Source organism: Apteryx rowi, unplaced genomic scaffold (genome assembly GCF_003343035.1).
Source record: "Apteryx rowi isolate R43461 unplaced genomic scaffold, aptRow1 scaffold_1092, whole genome shotgun sequence".
Classification (NCBI taxonomy): domain Eukaryota; kingdom Metazoa; phylum Chordata; class Aves; order Apterygiformes; family Apterygidae; genus Apteryx; species Apteryx rowi.
Genome location: NW_020447300.1, coordinates 50,373 through 68,008, shown reverse-complemented (window position 1 = coordinate 68,008; position 17,636 = coordinate 50,373). Strand labels below are relative to the sequence as shown.

Genomic DNA, 17,636 nt, shown 5'->3' with positions numbered 1-17,636 from the left:
AAGATTTAAAACTGAAATTGGTCCCAGTCCCCCAGTGAACTGTAAAAAGAAATTTCTCTTCCTCTGTCTTGCTGGTGAGAGATGTTAAATTGAGTTAAATCTGTCCTGGAAATACACCTATTTTCAGTAACAGATTCTGCATGGTTTGGCTGGGATATTTACAGTGCCTTCTGAGGTGTGAACTTTGGTTGCTTGGTGACCTGGGTTGTACCAGTTTGATTCAGAGTTGTACGTTGGAACCTGTGCTTCTTAAAATTCAGGAATTTTCCTGTTTAAAAGTTTGGTTTGCAGTTGTCTCTGAGAAGCATAGGCAACTTGTTAAATGAGTATGGCAGCTTTCTGCAAAGCCAGAATTCCGTTTTGTGTTTTGTGTGCTGTAGCTCAGAGCTCCTGTTTCGGCAGGCTGCATCTATTGCACAGATGAGCTTCTTGGACTTCAGTGCAGTTGAGCCTTCTGACCTAGTTGTGGTAAGTGAGATCTAATGTTTATTCAAGGAGTTTTGGTTTTAGACTTTTTTTTTCTTGAGTGGCGTTGTGGTGCCGTGGTCTTGAGATGCTCCATATCATTGCTTGAACCTCTGGGCCGGATGCTGAAACTAGCCTAATACTTTCTCTCTAGGGAGAAACTGTGACTGGCATGCATTATTTAGTGAAAGCAGAAATGATCCTTATTGCTTTGGCACTCGAACATGAAGCTGCATGTTTGTCATGTCTTCTGGTGTTGCCTGAGACTCCTTTCTCTTGATTCCAAGGTGCTCAGTATGTGACTCATGGCCTTCCTTTGTTACAGACAAACAAGAGGCCTTGGTTTATTCTAGCAGCCCAGGAGAAAGTGGCAAGATGGTTTATTTTCACGGGATTTAGGTGCAAATATATCTTTCTAAGCATGAAATAACAGAAGCTGCTTCTCATTCTTGTGGTTTTTCACCAAAGCAAAGGATTCTGTGGATCTCTAGAAGGGATCCAGCATGTTCTGTGGCTGGAAATTAAGCTATAGCTCACAAATTTTAGGTGGCCCTTTCTTCCAACTGGGATTTTCTCCTCACTGATACAGAACGCATACAGCTTTGCCATAACTAAGCTTCTAAGTCACTGTGGCCACTTGAATGTGGCATAAAATAAACCTGATTACTAGTTGGTAACTTCTAATTTTTTCCAGTATTTCCATGGTCTCTCTTTGGTGTAGGGAGAAACCTTGCATCATGTTGGTTTGACAGGAATGGTTCCTCATCAGCAAAATATGTGCTTTATATGGGGACATATCTGCTTGCTTTGAATCTATTATTGGGTCAGATTTTCATGTCTTGGACTTGGCAAGGAGCACAAGCTGTCTTAAAAATGACACACACTATTCCTGTGTTTTTGCTGGCGGGTTCCAGACATGCTCTGGTGATATGGTGTATCAGAGACCTGAGTTAGCTCAGACCCTGCAAGTATAAAGCATTCCTGGAAAACACTTCACATTGCTGTTACTGTTGACATAAATTCCCCCCACAAAACATTTGTGTTCTTTGCTACTGTGAAGTGAGCCCTCTTCTAGTTTAAAAAAAAATAGTATTTAACATAGTCAAATCTGGCTTCATTCACAACTGTTTTGTGTTTTATGACTGTGTAACTTGCATCCTTGTGGTGAGGTGTGTGCAGCCGAATATTTTCTACAATAATACTGGCTTTTCAAAATGTGTCATTTTCAATGATAGAATAAAAGATGCGGAACTGAGAAAGCACCTGTGTAATGTTTTTGGTTTGTTACACTAGTATTGCATGATAGTATTATTTTACAAAGGGATCTCTGCTTGCTTATTTACTTACTGAACTATGGTGAAATTGTTAAGATGACCAGGTTGCAATTATAGGTAAGTTTTTATAAAGGATATTGACCATCCCTGTGCTTTGAGGCGTAAATCAGCCATGGAGGTCAGAAAGATGTGTTCTGTAATCATGTCACGCTGGCCTGTTTGAGTTGCAGAGCTGGATTGGATAGGGAGCTTGTCTGAACTAGCATGGTGATTGCAACTATTGCTTTATATGTGGATATTCTAGCCCTGAGAATTGCGGTCAATGCCTCCCGCTGTGAACAATTTGCACAATAATATATTTTCATTACTGATTTTTTTTTAATTAAAAGTGAACAATAAAATGTTACAGTACAAACGTTTTTCATGTAAACATTGATAGGAAGCCATCAGGTATGTCTGTTACTGGAGCAGCATTAAGGCAGTTAAGGGTTAGAATAAAGAAAAATAGTGGTATTTTAAATTCATTAATGACCTGTTTACTGTATAATTCATCAACAGATAAGGAAAATAAGATTTTTTTAATTAGGATGTTTTACACATTTTTTTTTCTGCAGGGCATTACTGGTATGAAGCTAGGCTGATCAACAAACATCTCTTGACAGGACCAGAAGGATATGATACAAACTGTTAGGATATGTGCAAGCTACATCTTATGGAGAAAATACAAGGGAAAAAAGGTATTTTTTTAATTGTTATAATTTATTTTCCAGAAATAGCAAAACATAGTCAGTTTTGAGACTTCAGTGAGGAATCTCAAGTTAGGATCGTAGGTAAATCATATTAACATTGACTTATGTAACTGGCAGGTTTGTTTTGGCCTTCAATCTTTTGCTTTGAGAAGAACTTTCACTCTGAAGTCACCACTGTCTTGTTTAGGAGACACTAATGCTTTTACGCAATCTTAATTTCTCTAGGTGAGTAATAGAAGGCCTTGTACCAATTTCCAAGTCACCCTTTTTCCGAATATCTAAGCCCTGTGCTTTAGTATCTCATTCTTATATAAGCAGCTGCATTTTTTTCCTGTGAATAATACATCTAGTTGATAAAGACCTAAAGCATTCTCAGTTTGCAGAGGGGGCTTTTATCAAACAGGATACAAGTACAATTGCACGTTTGGTGAAGCAGATTTCCTTGTTGGAATAAGTTAGGTGAATGTATTTTGCATGAAAATGTTTAGTTAAAGCAGTGTATTTTCAGTGTACATTTGTGTACATATTTATCTCTATTTTCTATGAAAAGCAGCTTTACATATCTGAATATACATTAAGAATATATTGTTACTGATTAATAAAACTGAAAAGACCCTGTATTATAGGTATTCCTCACTCTTGCCAAGTTCTTGTTAGCTGTATGTCTTATCAGAGTAAGGACTATAGGAGCAAAGCAAGAACAAATGACTATTCCATGTGTCAGTCTTAACTCCCCATTTCATATGACAAAGAAGCAGCATTTATTTTACATGTTACATGAGCATTATAAAAGAAAATGCTTTAAACAATTGGATGGGATTATCATTCAACATAGACAAGTAATGCAGAGCAAAATGTACTTTCTTCCTCACTTTTAGCTCATGGCAAAATCCTTTACCCCAGAGCCAAATGCTTTAAGAAGAATTTATTTATGATGGTAGCCAGCAGTATAGCTGGTGGCAGTGTCTCAAAACCAACTAACTGGATTCTTTCCTTGGAAGGTCAGTTTTCATTCTCATGTCTCTAGAACAATGGTTTTCAACCTATGGTCCATAGAGTTCCCTAGACTACTTCTAATGAGTTCACGAGTGGTAACAAAAAAGTGTAAATGTCTTTTGGGGAAGTTTATGCTTTGCTTTGCATGGCTCTGGTCTCCACGAGAACATGCTTACAGGTTCCAGAAATCAAAACTGTTCAAATGCTGCTCCGAAAGGTAGGGTTAGATACATGCACTGACCTAGACTGCTACTGCCCAGCACCAATGGGGATGCATGGCCGAGACCTTTTGCCATTGGTGTCTGGCTCCAGGGAGAGCTGTGTGGCAGGGGGACTGTGGCATGCTAGTCGATAACAGATGTATAATTGCAGCAGCTCCTCCCCAGTTGACATTCAGATATCCCATGACAGCAGTTCCCAGGGTATTCATCCATCAGGAGGAATCTTCGTTCTTCTAGTAAATGCACCAACTGGCATTACATTCTGGGCTTCTTTTCAGGGTCTTATTTTACATGACAATAATCTGTTGTTCAGCTGCCATGTTCCTTTCAAGTATGTGACCCTGGCAGTAATCTTCAACATGTGACTGTCTTTTGCGTTTAAATCAAGCCATGATGAATGGCATCTTTATTAGCAGTGACAGTATGAATGCAAAACACATTTTCAGTAGCTTATAAGTGAAATACATATCTGACTTATAAAAAGCCAGCTGCTAAAGTCCTTCTAGAAAGAGACATGATGATGGGGAAGGGAGGAAAAAAAAACCCACATTCATCTCTGAGGTCAGCAAGCAATAGCACAGAAAGCCCCCACACGTATGTGAAAATCAGCAGACTGTATCCGCAGCAGCCGATAAAGCTCCACATAAGCCTGTTTCAGATACCAGCAAGCTAAAGTGGTTGGATGATGGGCACAAATATATCTTGAATTTGAGAGCCTTGCTTGTAGAAATAGACACAGACTTGTCCTGGCCTTAATTCTGGAAAATGTTGAGCATTCTGGCACCAATCCACTAAAACGCATGCTTTAATATCAAGCATGCAAGTAGACAGTCCCTCACCATGTCAGGAATAAGGATGATGTTGGGACAGGATGGATGGCTAGGCAGTAAAAATGTATTTTAAGCACCTGGCTGGATTCGTGAAGAAGTATCTGTTTCTTAATTCAAGTTTGTATGTCTGGTGATTGGAAAGCCCTCAGTAACGTCGGGCTTGTAACTCAGATCACTGAGGGCTTATCTTCATGCAGGAAGTTTGAATTTAAAATGTTCTAGCTACCCTTGCATCAGCCCCTGCACAGGGAGATGCAATGACTTTTGTTCCTTAGGTTGCACCTTCTTTATAGATAGAGATATCATCATTACAGACAGAAGTGAATTGGAAGTTGTTCTTTTCCTGACAAATTTATGAGATGCCACCACACTATACATAATGATATGCATAGTTTCAGTAATTATGCATTTAGGATTAATTATGCAAATTTCTGGCTTTTGGGGGGAAGGGCAGAGCTGTGAGTTGCATGCTAGGGTACTTCATAGCTTATATTGCATATTATGTTAAACTTGGAGCCTGAGACTGTTGGTGCTGTTTTGTCTTGTAGGCTGGGTCAGTGCAACAGGCATCATTTGTGTACATATGAAAGAGCAATAGGCAATCTTGTTAAATGCAACACTGAAAGCAAGGACGATGCTCTTGAGAGTTCAGTTCTAAAACAAGCAATTGTGTTGTACAGATGTCTTGCTGTCTTGATATTTGTTGTTTTTTAAAGAAAACGGTTCCGTTTTGAGCATTTCTCGTTTCACCTAGGAAAGACTAAAATAAAGGTCAAATGGCACAATAAATTTTAGACTCACCAGTGTCCCTCTCCCCTGCTTAAGTACTAGTCACAGCTTTATTGAAGTCTTTCCATCTGTGGGAGTGGTGGATAGCAATGCTCATTGCTTGAAATGTGGGGAGGCTCCTGAATTTCCTGCTTACAGCTGCCTTTCCTAAAGTAGTGGCAGGTCCTGCTCTATCAGTAATTCAAAACAGTAGCAGTGTACAAAACTGTGCCAGCCTTCGGCTCAGTAAAAGCCTGCCTAGAGAACTCCCCTCATGGTGAGAAAGTGGTAGTTGTCTCTGTCTCCAAGGCAATGGAAAACCTCTTGCTCTCACGGCAGGCAGACAGCTGCCAGAGGCGCTCTTGACTCAGGCAGCCAAGTTCCTTGAGAAGCTTGAAGAGGTCATTGCGGAATTTGACACCAATGAAGGCATAAAGGAAAGGATTGAGGCAACATCGGAAGCAGGCCAGAGTGTAGGTCACATCATCTGCCATGTCAAGCTTCTTGCTCTCCTCACACGAGCTGGTGTGGTTGAAAGCTGAGATGGTCTTGGCCAGCATGACGCTGTTGTAGGGCAGCTGGAAGACAAGGAAGACGATCACCACAGCAATGATGACCTTAATAGCTTTATTCTTCTCGAAATTGCGGGCCTGGAGTAATGTTTTGATAATGATGAGGTAGCAGACAGACATGACCAGTAGGGGAAATAAGAAGCCAAAAACCATTTGGGACACCTTGATGCCAGTGTTAAATGTCTGCAAGTCGGTAGCGATGATAGAGCAACGGGGGTGGCTGTCTGAGTTATTTATGCCACTGTGAACCAGCTCAGGGATTGAGAGGATGAAGGCGAGGAGCCAGATGAGGATGCACGTGACCTTGCTAATGAACATCATCCGGGGCCGGAAACGGTGGGCGGAGGCAGCCTGAACGATAGCAAAGTACCTGTCGATGCTGATGGACAGGAGAAGCAGCATCCCACTGAAGAAGCTCATCTTGCAGATGCAATAGACAGCTTTGCAGGCAAACTCCCCAAAAAGCCAGTACATAGCTGCACTTGTGGCCCAGAAGGGGAGGGTCAGCAGAAAGAGGATGTCTGCCAAGGCCAGGTTCAGCAAATAGATGTCTGTCATGGTCTTGAGCCTCTTAAAGTAGATGTAGGTCAGCATCACGAGCCCATTCCCCACCAACCCAATGAAGCAGATGAGGGAATACATGGCTGGGAGGAAGGCAGCACGGAAGTTACGGACTTCCTCTTTCTCGCACAAGGTCTCGAACATGGCGTAGTCAATGGTGGTGTTGGAGTCATAGTCATCAGTGACATTGTTTCCAGTGCAGAACTAGAACAGGGAAGAAAAAAAAGTGCATTGAGATGGGTATTCTGGATGCACGGCCTTTGCTGTTCCATGAGTTGTTTCAGGATGTGGACTGAAGTTGGCATGAAAGCAAGCAGGAATGTCCAGCCAACAAACAGTAGAGAAATCCCAGACAGTTTCCAAGCATTTCCTCATGCAGACATCATGAATAGAGTTGGCTGGGTCTCGTGGCTGAAAACTTTTGCCATAAGTATGTAGGGTGTGGGGGGTCAAAGTGGGAATTCCAAAAGAAATGTTAGCGCTCAGCAAAAATGACACCTGAAAACTCTCAGCAAATTGATGCTTTTTCCAGAATGTTTCAGGACCCAAATACAGCTGTGTGTACATAGTCAGTTGTCAGAGAAAATAGAAAAAATAACACGTCCTTCAATGTTCCTCCCTCTTCAGAAGGAACAAAATTTCCTCTTGACTGACTATACTCACCAGGCATTTTCTAACTTTATTTTTGTCCCCCCTCCCAACTTACTCCTGTTCTTCATGTGAACTTCCCACTGGTGAAAGCACTAAAAGAGGGGTGTAATGGTTGTGTTTGTAGCCAACAGCAGCCTGGCACTGCAAGCCCTTCCTGTCTCCTTTGTTCACTCGCAGTCAAGAGTGAGCCTGTAAAAGAGCTAAACGAGCAGTGTGAACAAAGGGCTCTGTGGGAACACAAAGCCGGAGCCTCCTTTGGTTTTTTTTCCTCTACTAAATAGAGCTATCAATGAAGCTGTGAGGAAACACAGTGACTGAAGCAGGAAATTGTGACTGTGCTGACAGGGACGAGTTGCTGGTGTCTCATTCAGGCCCCTGCCCCTGATTTAAGCTCTGATTATTCTTGTTTCATCTTCCTACACTGCCATAATCTATGGGGCAGAGTGAGCTTGTGGTATCTGTGCCCTGCTTTTCTGTGACTTATTAGTCTCCAGTACCCTTTCTCCATTGCATAGAGATGAAAGGTTTCCCCTGGATACCTCTGCCTGTTATCACTGAGTATCTTAGCACGCTCTCCATCTCAGGCAGGCTTGGCTTTCACCACATCCTGCGTGCTACCTGGAGGCATGCCACCAGAAGTGAAAGGGAAAAGCAGCAGGCTGCAAAAACCTCCCTGCCTTGCTGAGCTTCTTGAAGAGACTGAGCTAGGGACTATGGGGTGGTTGAGGTCGTTCCTGTGGTTGCAGGAGTATGAGCACTGAGGGCCAGGCCCACGGTTCAGGAGCAGGTCACAACAGAGTTAAGTACTTTGGATTCTTTTTCCAGCTTTAGGTTTATTCTGAGCAGGAACAGGAGGAGGAAGATGAACATTGCATTCAAGGCAGCTGAACTCTTCCTCTTTAGGCATTTTGGCTCTTCAGTACTAACCTCAGTTAAAGCCTAGAGGCCAAGGCACTTTGCATGGGAAAAACTGGGTCATTCCTCTTTGGAAAGATCTGGTCACTCAGCATATGATGTGGTCATTTTTTCTGAAAACCCTCATTTAGGTGCCAGAATGGGACTCAGGTCTAACAATCAATCAAGGCTATCTTGAAATCCCAGTCTACATAATTGTGTCTGTCTTTTTTTTTTTTTTCCCCCCTCCTGTTTTTGTTCCTTGTGTTTGTTTTTGCTCTGGCTTTTAGCACTGCTCTTTGCTTTCTCATCATCCACCTCCATGCATGATAGGATTCTTAGTGTGAGAAGCAGCATCCCCCACCGATCTCTCCAGCACTGTGGGCGGCTGCTTTTGGTCTGTCAAAGTTTCCAAGATCTCTGTTTACCCACAACACAAATGCAGCTAGATTTCAACCACATTGTTTTTAACATCTTACCTGAAAAATTAGAGGAAGGCTGAAAACAATGGTAACCTTTATCCGCTTACCTAGAGAAGAAGGAGACACTGTGTTACTGTTAGCAGTTAAGTAGGGGTTCCCACATGATGTTCCTTTTGAAAATGTAGCTAAGTTTTAAAAGAGCAATACTGTGCAGCAGTAGCACACTTGATCATGGCATTCTTAACCCTGTTAAGCTCCTCACAGGTGGATAAACAAAAACTCAGTGAAGATGCTATGAGGCTAGCCCGGAGTCGTATAACAAGTTACTGTCAGAGCATGGACTCAGCCTGAGGAGCCTGGTGCCTCCAGCCCCAGAAGGAAAGGCTGATAGCTAAAGATCCCGTTAATTCTTGTGTAGTGCAACCTTTTTTTTTTTTATAGTCAGTCAGCAGCCAGTGCCTTGTTCTGGGCTGTAAGGGTGTAGCATGCTCAATGCACATAAAACAAACAGCTGTGAGTGCAATAAATGTGGCCCAGCTGTTCCCTGACAGTGTGGTGACTAGACTGCAGAACAGGAAAGTTCTGCTCCCTGCAGGATATACGTAACTGGAGCTGGCTGAAATTTATTATATATCTCTAAATGTCAGGGCTGGCTTCTGCTGTCTTTGGATGTGGAGATATGGGATGCTGACAGCTGGGAGGAAAAATTAAATTCAGAGCCAGATGTGATGATGTTGAGAGCAATCTCAGACAAACAGCTCTTCCTGCTGTGGTTAGCAGAGGCATAGGGGCCAGTGAAAGCTTTTTCTTCCTGCTATTTAAAGCATGCATCAGCATTTACCTCAGGCGGTTGGAATTGAAATTTTTTCTTGCTCAAGTTAGAAGGTGTGCTGGCAACTCAGAGAAAGCCCTCACCTCCTTCTGCTCCAGCATGAGCCAAAGATGTGTCCTGCCTTGAAGGAGCATTGGCACCTTTTGTTTGGAGCATCATGCTGCTCATCATAGGAGGTGTCTCTCAGCACTAGCTAGTGCCCTGCACAGCAGACCCTCATTTCCCCATAGCACTTATCTGGTCCAGGATCACTGAGCAAGACTGGAGCAGAGACAGGAGATGTTTTTTTCTTTTCACTGTTTCTTTTAATGAATATGGCTTTCTCCTCACAGTTAAGCCTTTTCGTTCATAGTTTTGACTGATTCCTTTGCCCCTCTTAGCTCAGCAGTCTGTCGTACGCAACTCTGTTCTGAATTACTGCTTGCTGTTTATTTCTTTGCAGAGCTCCTTTGCACCCTTCCCTGCTCTGCCAATGTCCTGTTCAGGTATTACACTAGACCAGAAGGATTAACTTCCACTACTTCAGGTAACTGCCACTCTTGCCACTGTATCCCCAGTAAGACCTGCTTTAAATTGCATGCAATGGCATTGTTAGTAACAGAAGCAGTTATTTTGGTATCTGTGATCAGAGATACTCATATATACATGAACGGTGATGTGAGGGTAGAAGATCCCCAGCCACATGTGAAAAAGCTGTACTTGTCATTCCCTAGAGCCTTTACATGAGCTACCCACAATGTCTCTTAGAAGTTTGTGCCTTCCCTACATTTTCATCTTTTATCCTGTCTCCTGTAACTGGGTGCTTAGTTATGTTCATACCCCTCACATTGTCTGAATCCTCCTGGGGGAATGTGAACCATGTAATCATGTGTCATTACTGAAGTTTACAGTAAGGAGCAGAGTATGTCAAGGTAGCTTGGTCAAGATTAGCCTTGAGGATGAGGCTTGGCTAAATGCTTCTGTCTGCATTTTCTGCATGTCTAATGCCTTTTGCTCTGACCAGTCCCAGACTGCGGGAAGAAACTTAGTGAGCACCTGATTTAGCCATCTCTCCCTCTAAGCTGCTTTTCTGAATTTGCATATCACACAGGAAATGCACTGAAACCCCAAACCACCTAAACCTACTGGGTGAATTTAAGGAAGCCTGGAATGTTTTTACCCTCTCTGGCATGGGGAACCTGACCCCTGCTAAAAACCCACTTGGGTCTTTAATCATCTGTTAAACCTTCTTAATAGCCTGCTTTCCTAAGGGCTTTTGCCGTTTGTGCATCTGTCTGCCTGTGCCTGTTGCTGGATAATTATTACCTCTGTTGGCCAGTCTCAACCATGTTTGGCAGAGGCTGAGGTCTCAAAGGTAATTAAGTTCCTAGAAGTTTTATAAAAATGGAGGAGGCAGAGGAGAAGAATCCTCCACTATCAGTCCACAGGGGAAAAGAGACCAACATGAATCCCACTCCATCAGTGCATTGCTAACAGAACTACTATATGTTTTTTTAAATTAATTATCTCCTCCAAAGGACACTACCATGGTGCCTCCTAGTGCCAGACAGATGTACCAGCCTGGTGATTTAGAGGGCACTGCATTAACAGTATCATTTTGCTCTGAGTTTTTTTTGCATCTCCCCTTCGCCTCCCTGGACCAGACCAGCCTCTGCTTAGTCTGAAAAGTCATGAGTGCGCAGCCGCAGGGAATTGTTGTTTTTTTTTTTAATACTCTTTGAAGTGTATAACAAAATAGGACTGATAAAGTGACTCAACTAACGATCCTGAAACAGTTCAGCTAAGTATCATTCCTTTGAAGAGTTTCACCGATGGGTTTTTTTTCTTTTTTTGGTTGCTATTTCAGATGTCTTAAATGTCACACGATTTTCAGTATAAGAAAGCTTCCACTGTACCTTCCCCTCCTTGCTGCCCCCCCACCTCAGCTTACGCATTTGCAAAGGCATAACTGGAGAGGCCGTGCAGCCTCGTCGTCCTTCCTTGCTAGTCTGTTGAGCGAGTTCCCGAGTCACCAGTTTCAAGGCAGGCTGGACAAGCCTCACTTCTCACTGCACTGTGCTGTGGGGGAAGGAAGAGGGTGGCAGAAGCAAATGGGTTGCAGAGAGGAAATGAGACATGCTTTGGAGTTTAATAGGCAATTTTAGATAGCTTTCTTTTCTTTTTTTCTTTCTCCTTTTTAGCCTGTGGCAGTTCTCAACTGTGGGTATTTTCCTAAAGTTTCGTTCCTCAAAATATTAAGAAAAACCCCCTCTCAAAAGTCCCCACAAACCATAGAACTAGCAACCTTACGGAAAAGAAAAGCAGCCCCATTACAGTGAATGGGTCAAGACATGCCACAAAGCCCTGTTTAATCCCCCATCTCCCTCAGCTGGTTACGCACTGGTTTGCTGCGATTCTCAAAAGCACCCTCCTGTCCTGCAAGCCCTGGGAAGACTTTGTGGAAAGGAGAATTTCTTGGGAAGTGGCCAGGGAGGGGGGGGACACTCTGGGAACATCTCAGTGCAACTGCTATCAAATGAACTGCAAGGAGATGACTTCCTGTGGTCACTCCTGTGAAAGATAGCAGCAGTTTTAAAAACACTTAAAATTACCCTTCATCTGTTCACATTTATTCACAGATGAAATAGCAAAATTGCTGTTGATGGCAGTGGTTGGGGAAGGTGGGGCAGCATCCAGTCAGTTTTAAAAATCTTCCCCCACAGAACAAGCACATGGGATGGGGTTCATCTTACTTAACTGTAGCCACTGACATCTGATTAATTGTTTAGGCTCCCTTGATAGTGAAGGGAAAAACAGATGTTTAAGGCATGATTCACCTGTCTGGGGGTGAATGTCTGGAGTGCAGTTCACTTCATGCTGTGACAGAAGGGTAAACATGTAAGTTTGGACAGGTGAATCCCATACAGTTTATCTGTATATCCCCTCAGCATCAGGAACCAATCTCAAGCAAGATAAAAGCAGCAGCAGTACAAATGAAGCCCTGTAGGAATGCCCAGAGATAGACACTCAGGCATGGAATTAGAAAAAAGTGGAATGAACGCTAAGCAACAGCAGGAAAGCTTCTGACAGTGAGAAGTATTTGGCAGCAGAAAGTCTCTCCAGAGGAGGAAGAAGGAGCAGAAACACAACCAGTGAGGATTTTTAAAACTGGACTGGACAAACAAAATCCTGCAGAATGAATCCCTGGGGTTTGTTCTGCACGAGGAACTCACTCCTGCTCTGCAGGCTGGCTCCTTCCCCCACGGATTGGGCTCTGAACCTGGAGGAGCAGCTGTTCACCTCTGTGCTAATGCTGAGGAATGTGCAAAGTGAAAAGCAGTAAGTTGTATTCATTGGATTCTCAGGAATACTTTAGATAGTATTGGCAATGTTAAGCAAACCTATTCTGGCTAAACTCTCATGGTGGGATTTTTTTCCTGTTGGCCAAAACTGCAAAGCGGAAGTTTCAATCTCAAGCACCTTAGCGTGCATTTATGTAGTGAGTAATGTACTGTTTATATCTTTACCCACATACCAGTTTCTGGTGCCTCCTCACTATCAGTGTAGTAGGCTTTTGGGGAAAGCAACCGGATATTTCTGAGAAGAATTAATCATATTTAAATAATATAATGACTTTTGGCTGTTAACAGCTCAGTGCCTGTTCCTCCCCCCAACTTTTTCCCTTCTATTTTTCACAGCTAGTAGAGGAAAGAGACTCTCATTTCATGAGTGAAAAGGCCCAGTGAAGCTAAGTCATAGTTTTATTTCATGTGTTCATAGACCTGTGTTACAGAAGAAAGTTGATAATTATTTTTCTCCACCCCTTTAGGGAAACTGTGAATCAAAAGGCAAGATAAGCAGAGATAAGCAAATTAGAATATCATTCTAAAATGAGCTGATCATGCGTTTCCTACATTGCTATTAAAAAAAGAAAAAAAGAAAAAATAAGAACAATAATGCTGTGCATTTGTCCCAGACGTTTTAACATTCCTAGAACTGTTTTGGAATATTCTGCTGAAATTCAATAGTAGGACAAAAAACCCTGCAAAACCCAAAGCAGGAGTATTACCCTACCCTTATTGTCAGGTTCTATTTCTTTCCCTCTTTTTCCTATCATAATTAACCTTTACCAATTAACTAAAACATAGAACCCTCCTCAGAGTAACAAGTGTCCCCCCAAATACTGAACACCTTAAAATAAATGAAAAACAACAAAGCAACCAGATGATGTTGCACAGGCCAAAAGTTTAAATGAGATCAAAGAGATTAATTTGTGGTGAATAGATCCAGTTGGATTACGAAATGTTTTAGTTTGGATGCAGCTTCTGGTTCAGAAATTTGCTAAACCATTGATTGCTAGAAGCAGCAAAGAGGCATCCATGAGAAGACTCACTCTGTCCATTCCCCATTTCTACATGCTGGATCCTATGGGATCCAGTACATCCATTCCTATCTTCTACTCACAATTGTCTCATTACTGTAACCTTTCTAGAGACTTTCCATGTGAGCAGAGTGTGCCAGAGATGGTTCTTCATGCATAATGCTGTGCTTTTAAGACTTCCACAGGCAGTGGAGAGTTGGGAACTCTCTGTATTCTTCCCATCACCTTTGCGCATGTGGTGAATCCCTCTCTTACACTGAGCAGGAGCATTCTGCATCCCCCAGTTGCTTTTCCCTAGTGTCACTTCAAAGGTTAGGTGACCCTGAGCTCCCGCTTCCTAATTCAGCATGGGATTCAGCACCAGCTGCATTGTTCTTTGCTTTACATTTGGTGGAACGCCCCTCTGCTTCATTCATAAATCACTGCTGACTTTCCAGGAGGAGAAAGCCCTGCCTGGAGAGTGAAGAGTAGTTCGGGGGCTGAAACATGAGACAAAGATACAAAAAGAAGCAGTTATTTTCCCATGTACCAGACCAGCTCTGTGTGAGATTTTTACATGAGTTACTAAGTTTCTGCATTCCTGTTTCTTGATTTCTTCAAAAAAGCGGAGAATAATACCCCTTCTTGTCTGATGTGCTGCAGGCTTCTAATGCACCTGAAGGGAATAGAGTGCTCAAATCTCAAATCATTTCACAGACAGTTCTGTGTCTGCAACATTTAGCACAGGGACATCTACACCTCCCTGCATACTGCCTGCTGCAGCATTGGGAATGCACAGGGGAACCTCTACAATCCCAATAAATTCAAAGCTTTGATTTGAAAAATGTCACGGAGAAAAGGCAGAAGCACCTCCCATTCCACCCCGTTGCAAAGCTTAATTCATTACTACCAGAGGGGGGCTTTACTGGAATGAACTTGTTGGCTATTGCCCCCTCGCACTCACCATCCTTATTACATCTCTGACCACGCTCTTAGTCGTAGAGAGGTATCAGTTATATTATGAGCTCTGTTTGTAAACTAATTTAACCTCCTGAGTTACTTCATTTGTCCCTCTTCCCTGCACCTCCCTCATTCACACTGGAATTACAGTTTTCAAATATTTGAGCAAAAAGTTAATAAAACAAGTCAAAAAGAATAAATAGTCTTAGAGAGAGGAGAAAAAAAAGAAAAAAGAGTCCGTCTTATCCACCACATCTCTGACCCACAGTGCCATTCCCCTCCTACAGCCTTCCACCTACTCAAGCTACTGGGAGCAGGTGCCTGCAGAGCACTGCATGTGAAAAAACAATAACAAATGACTAAAGTATGAAACTTTCTGCAAGAAGCAGAAACAAGCTGCAAGTCTTGTGCCTCCTGGGCTAATGGGGATGTCATGCGCCAAAGAGCAGACAATTCTCTTGTGCACTTCATGATGCCGGGTAAACCATGGGAATACAGATCCATGCGGAATGCACTGACTCAGGGCTGTTCCAGCAACAAGCAAATGCAAAACTAATTTTTGCAGAGGTTCAAAGTTTTATGGCCGCAGTGCAGATATTCATTAATGGAAACATTTTGCATGAGACTGGGGAGATTTAGCCAAGAATAAACTCAGATATACTTGCTCCCAATGCCTTGATTTATTCACTGAACTAAGATAGATAATGCCAGGGAGAGAGCATTGTCTATTTTTTAGGAACACGAAAACAAGGTATGAATGATACAGGAAGAATTCATTTGCTTTGAGACAGAAGAGTTCCTTGAAGTCCCCTCTCCAAACCTATATTTTCCTGTTTCTGAAGTAATTGATTTCATTTTTTTGAGCTTGTTTAAAAAAAAAAAAAAAAAGAATTTTGCTTGGATTTTTTTTTTTTAAATAATAGGAGGAAGATGGAAACCTTCTATTTTACATCATTTAAATACTCTGTTAAAAGTCTGTTGCATTCCTGTGTCATAGGACATGAATTTGGGCATTGTCCTTACTATTAAAGCAGAAGACAAAACCAGAGACTGCAGAACATGTACTCACCACTGTCCATGGTCTTGTTTCAAACAGTAACGAAATCACAAGGCTAGCGAGAGCATCCTACGTTCCAGTGTAGCCTCCACGCACTGTGGCTCCTGCCAAAGACCCTCTTAGGGAAACTCTGCATTATATACTTCCTGCACCTCTGCAAGAAGCTCATGACGTGCCCTGGCGTTGCTGACATTTAGTAGACCCTCCTCTTTCTCCTTATGCTTTCACCACTACAGGAAAATTGCGCTACGTGCCCCACAGTCTCTTCAGATACTCAGGATGTTCAGGTTCTTCCTCAGTGCACGCAGCTGAGGTTTGAAACCACACGCACACACACACTCTGAGAATGCAATAAAACAGAGTGTGTTCTGCTTTTGCACTGACACGTGCGAATTGTGACTGTGGTAAAGGGACAACAGGAAAGACTCTCCTTTCTTCTGTTATTTCTACTCACAGTAAATGCTACTTTATCTAGCAGAACATCTGCTAGAACAGAGTGTGGTAGGATCTCCTCCAGAACACCTTCTCCAGAAATAGTCAACTACTACAGGGAAAATCTCAATACACAGGACTGCCAGTGACAGGCATCCCTTCGCCCCTCTCCTACATGCTCTCTCAGCACCCTGTCAGTAGACGATCAGCAGCTCCCAAGCCAGCAAGTGAACTTCCCCACTTCTTTCTGCTTTTCTATTTAGTGTTATCATCTGCTGAGTACCAGCAGGCACTGTCTTCCTCAAAAGGTTTTGCACATTTATGGTTAGTCCTGCTCCTTCCCCACCATGATGTTACTGCAGAAGTTTCAGACACCAGCCATAGCCCTAGAAAGACCTGCAGCACTGTCAGTTCTGGTCCCTGCCTTGACAGGGAGTCACTTCATCTAATCCTATTCCTAAATTGATACAGCTTCAATATGAAATCAGTAGCTTTTGTTTTGTGGCTGTCTGATTTGGACAGCTGATCTTGCAACTCACTCCTGTAACAGCTAACAAACATCACCAGCTCCTTACGCACTTTCTGTCCTTCCAAGGTGACTTAAAGTATTCACTCCTTGCTGGGAGAATTCCTGCTGGAGGCTTTGCTTCTGAATTGCACAGCCTTATTAAGTGCTGTCACATACACAGGTACTTACTATAGAAAATTACCTTTTAACAGAGTGCTGTGAATGCTGTTTTTGATGTATCAGCATATCTGTACAGCCTGTATTATTTTAGCACCTTGACCTGTGCATCTTCCTCTTATGATATGGCAATACTGTTATTGCAGCCAGGAGAGATGGAAAAATAAAGCATTACAGGATAGATCTAAGATGGAACTTATAGCTCCTAACAGGCTCAACAGTACCTAGCATTTTGGGGCTGGAGTTATGCATGCAGGTGTCCTGCTTAGGGTGCAAAGAGGGTTTAACAGTTCAGGATGGAACCAAAACAGCTGGCTCACTGAGCAGAGAACTGCCAAAACTAGCTGGAAAGACCAGTCTCACAAAAGAGAATGAAACTTGGGCAATCTTTGTGTGATTGGGAAACACCTAAAAAGACACTGTCCTGCTTCAGCAAATTCAAAACAAAGCAAAACCAATGCCTATCTACATTGCATTGATTCTTTTTGCAGGGAGGAAAGATGGGTTGAAGGATTCAGATCTAGGTGATCTAAACTGATTTAGAGATTATATATTTACTCTGCATCAGAAAAATATTTACTGTGTAATTAAATAGCTTTAAGAGATATCTGTGTTGGACAGCTGATATCTGGCTATCATGAACAGCTATCCTCTCCAAGGTAATCTGATTGGAGTATTGCCAAATAACCTGGTAACATGAAATATGTATTAAAAGGAACAGAATGCCTAGATCAGTTAAATTACATGAATTGACTGGTTACATCAGCACTAGCACCTCAGCCCTCCAATATAACTGCCTAAGGCAGAATCTAACTCCATGTGTGCCAGTGCCTTCAGCCAGCATCCACACAAAAAAAACTGCTTGTCCCAGAAACACTTCCTCCTCCTGCCTTTCAGAGGGGAAAACCTTGTCCAGAATAGGTAAGAT

General features: G+C 42.5%; 1 protein-coding gene across 1 annotated transcript; it reads right to left on the bottom strand.

Annotated features, from left to right (window-relative positions):
• Window positions 1-2,298: 2,298 nt before the first annotated feature.
• CCR7 (C-C motif chemokine receptor 7) lies at window positions 2,299-15,889 on the bottom strand. Its single transcript, XM_026072829.1, has 3 exons — window positions 15,604-15,889; window positions 8,461-8,510; window positions 2,299-6,640 (listed from the first exon to the last, which is right to left on the bottom strand). Exons 1-3 carry the CDS (start codon window positions 15,611-15,613, stop codon window positions 5,576-5,578), a joined length of 1,125 nt encoding a protein of 374 aa, XP_025928614.1. The 5' UTR covers window positions 15,614-15,889; the 3' UTR covers window positions 2,299-5,575.
• Between the last annotated feature and the right edge of the window lie 1,747 nt (window positions 15,890-17,636).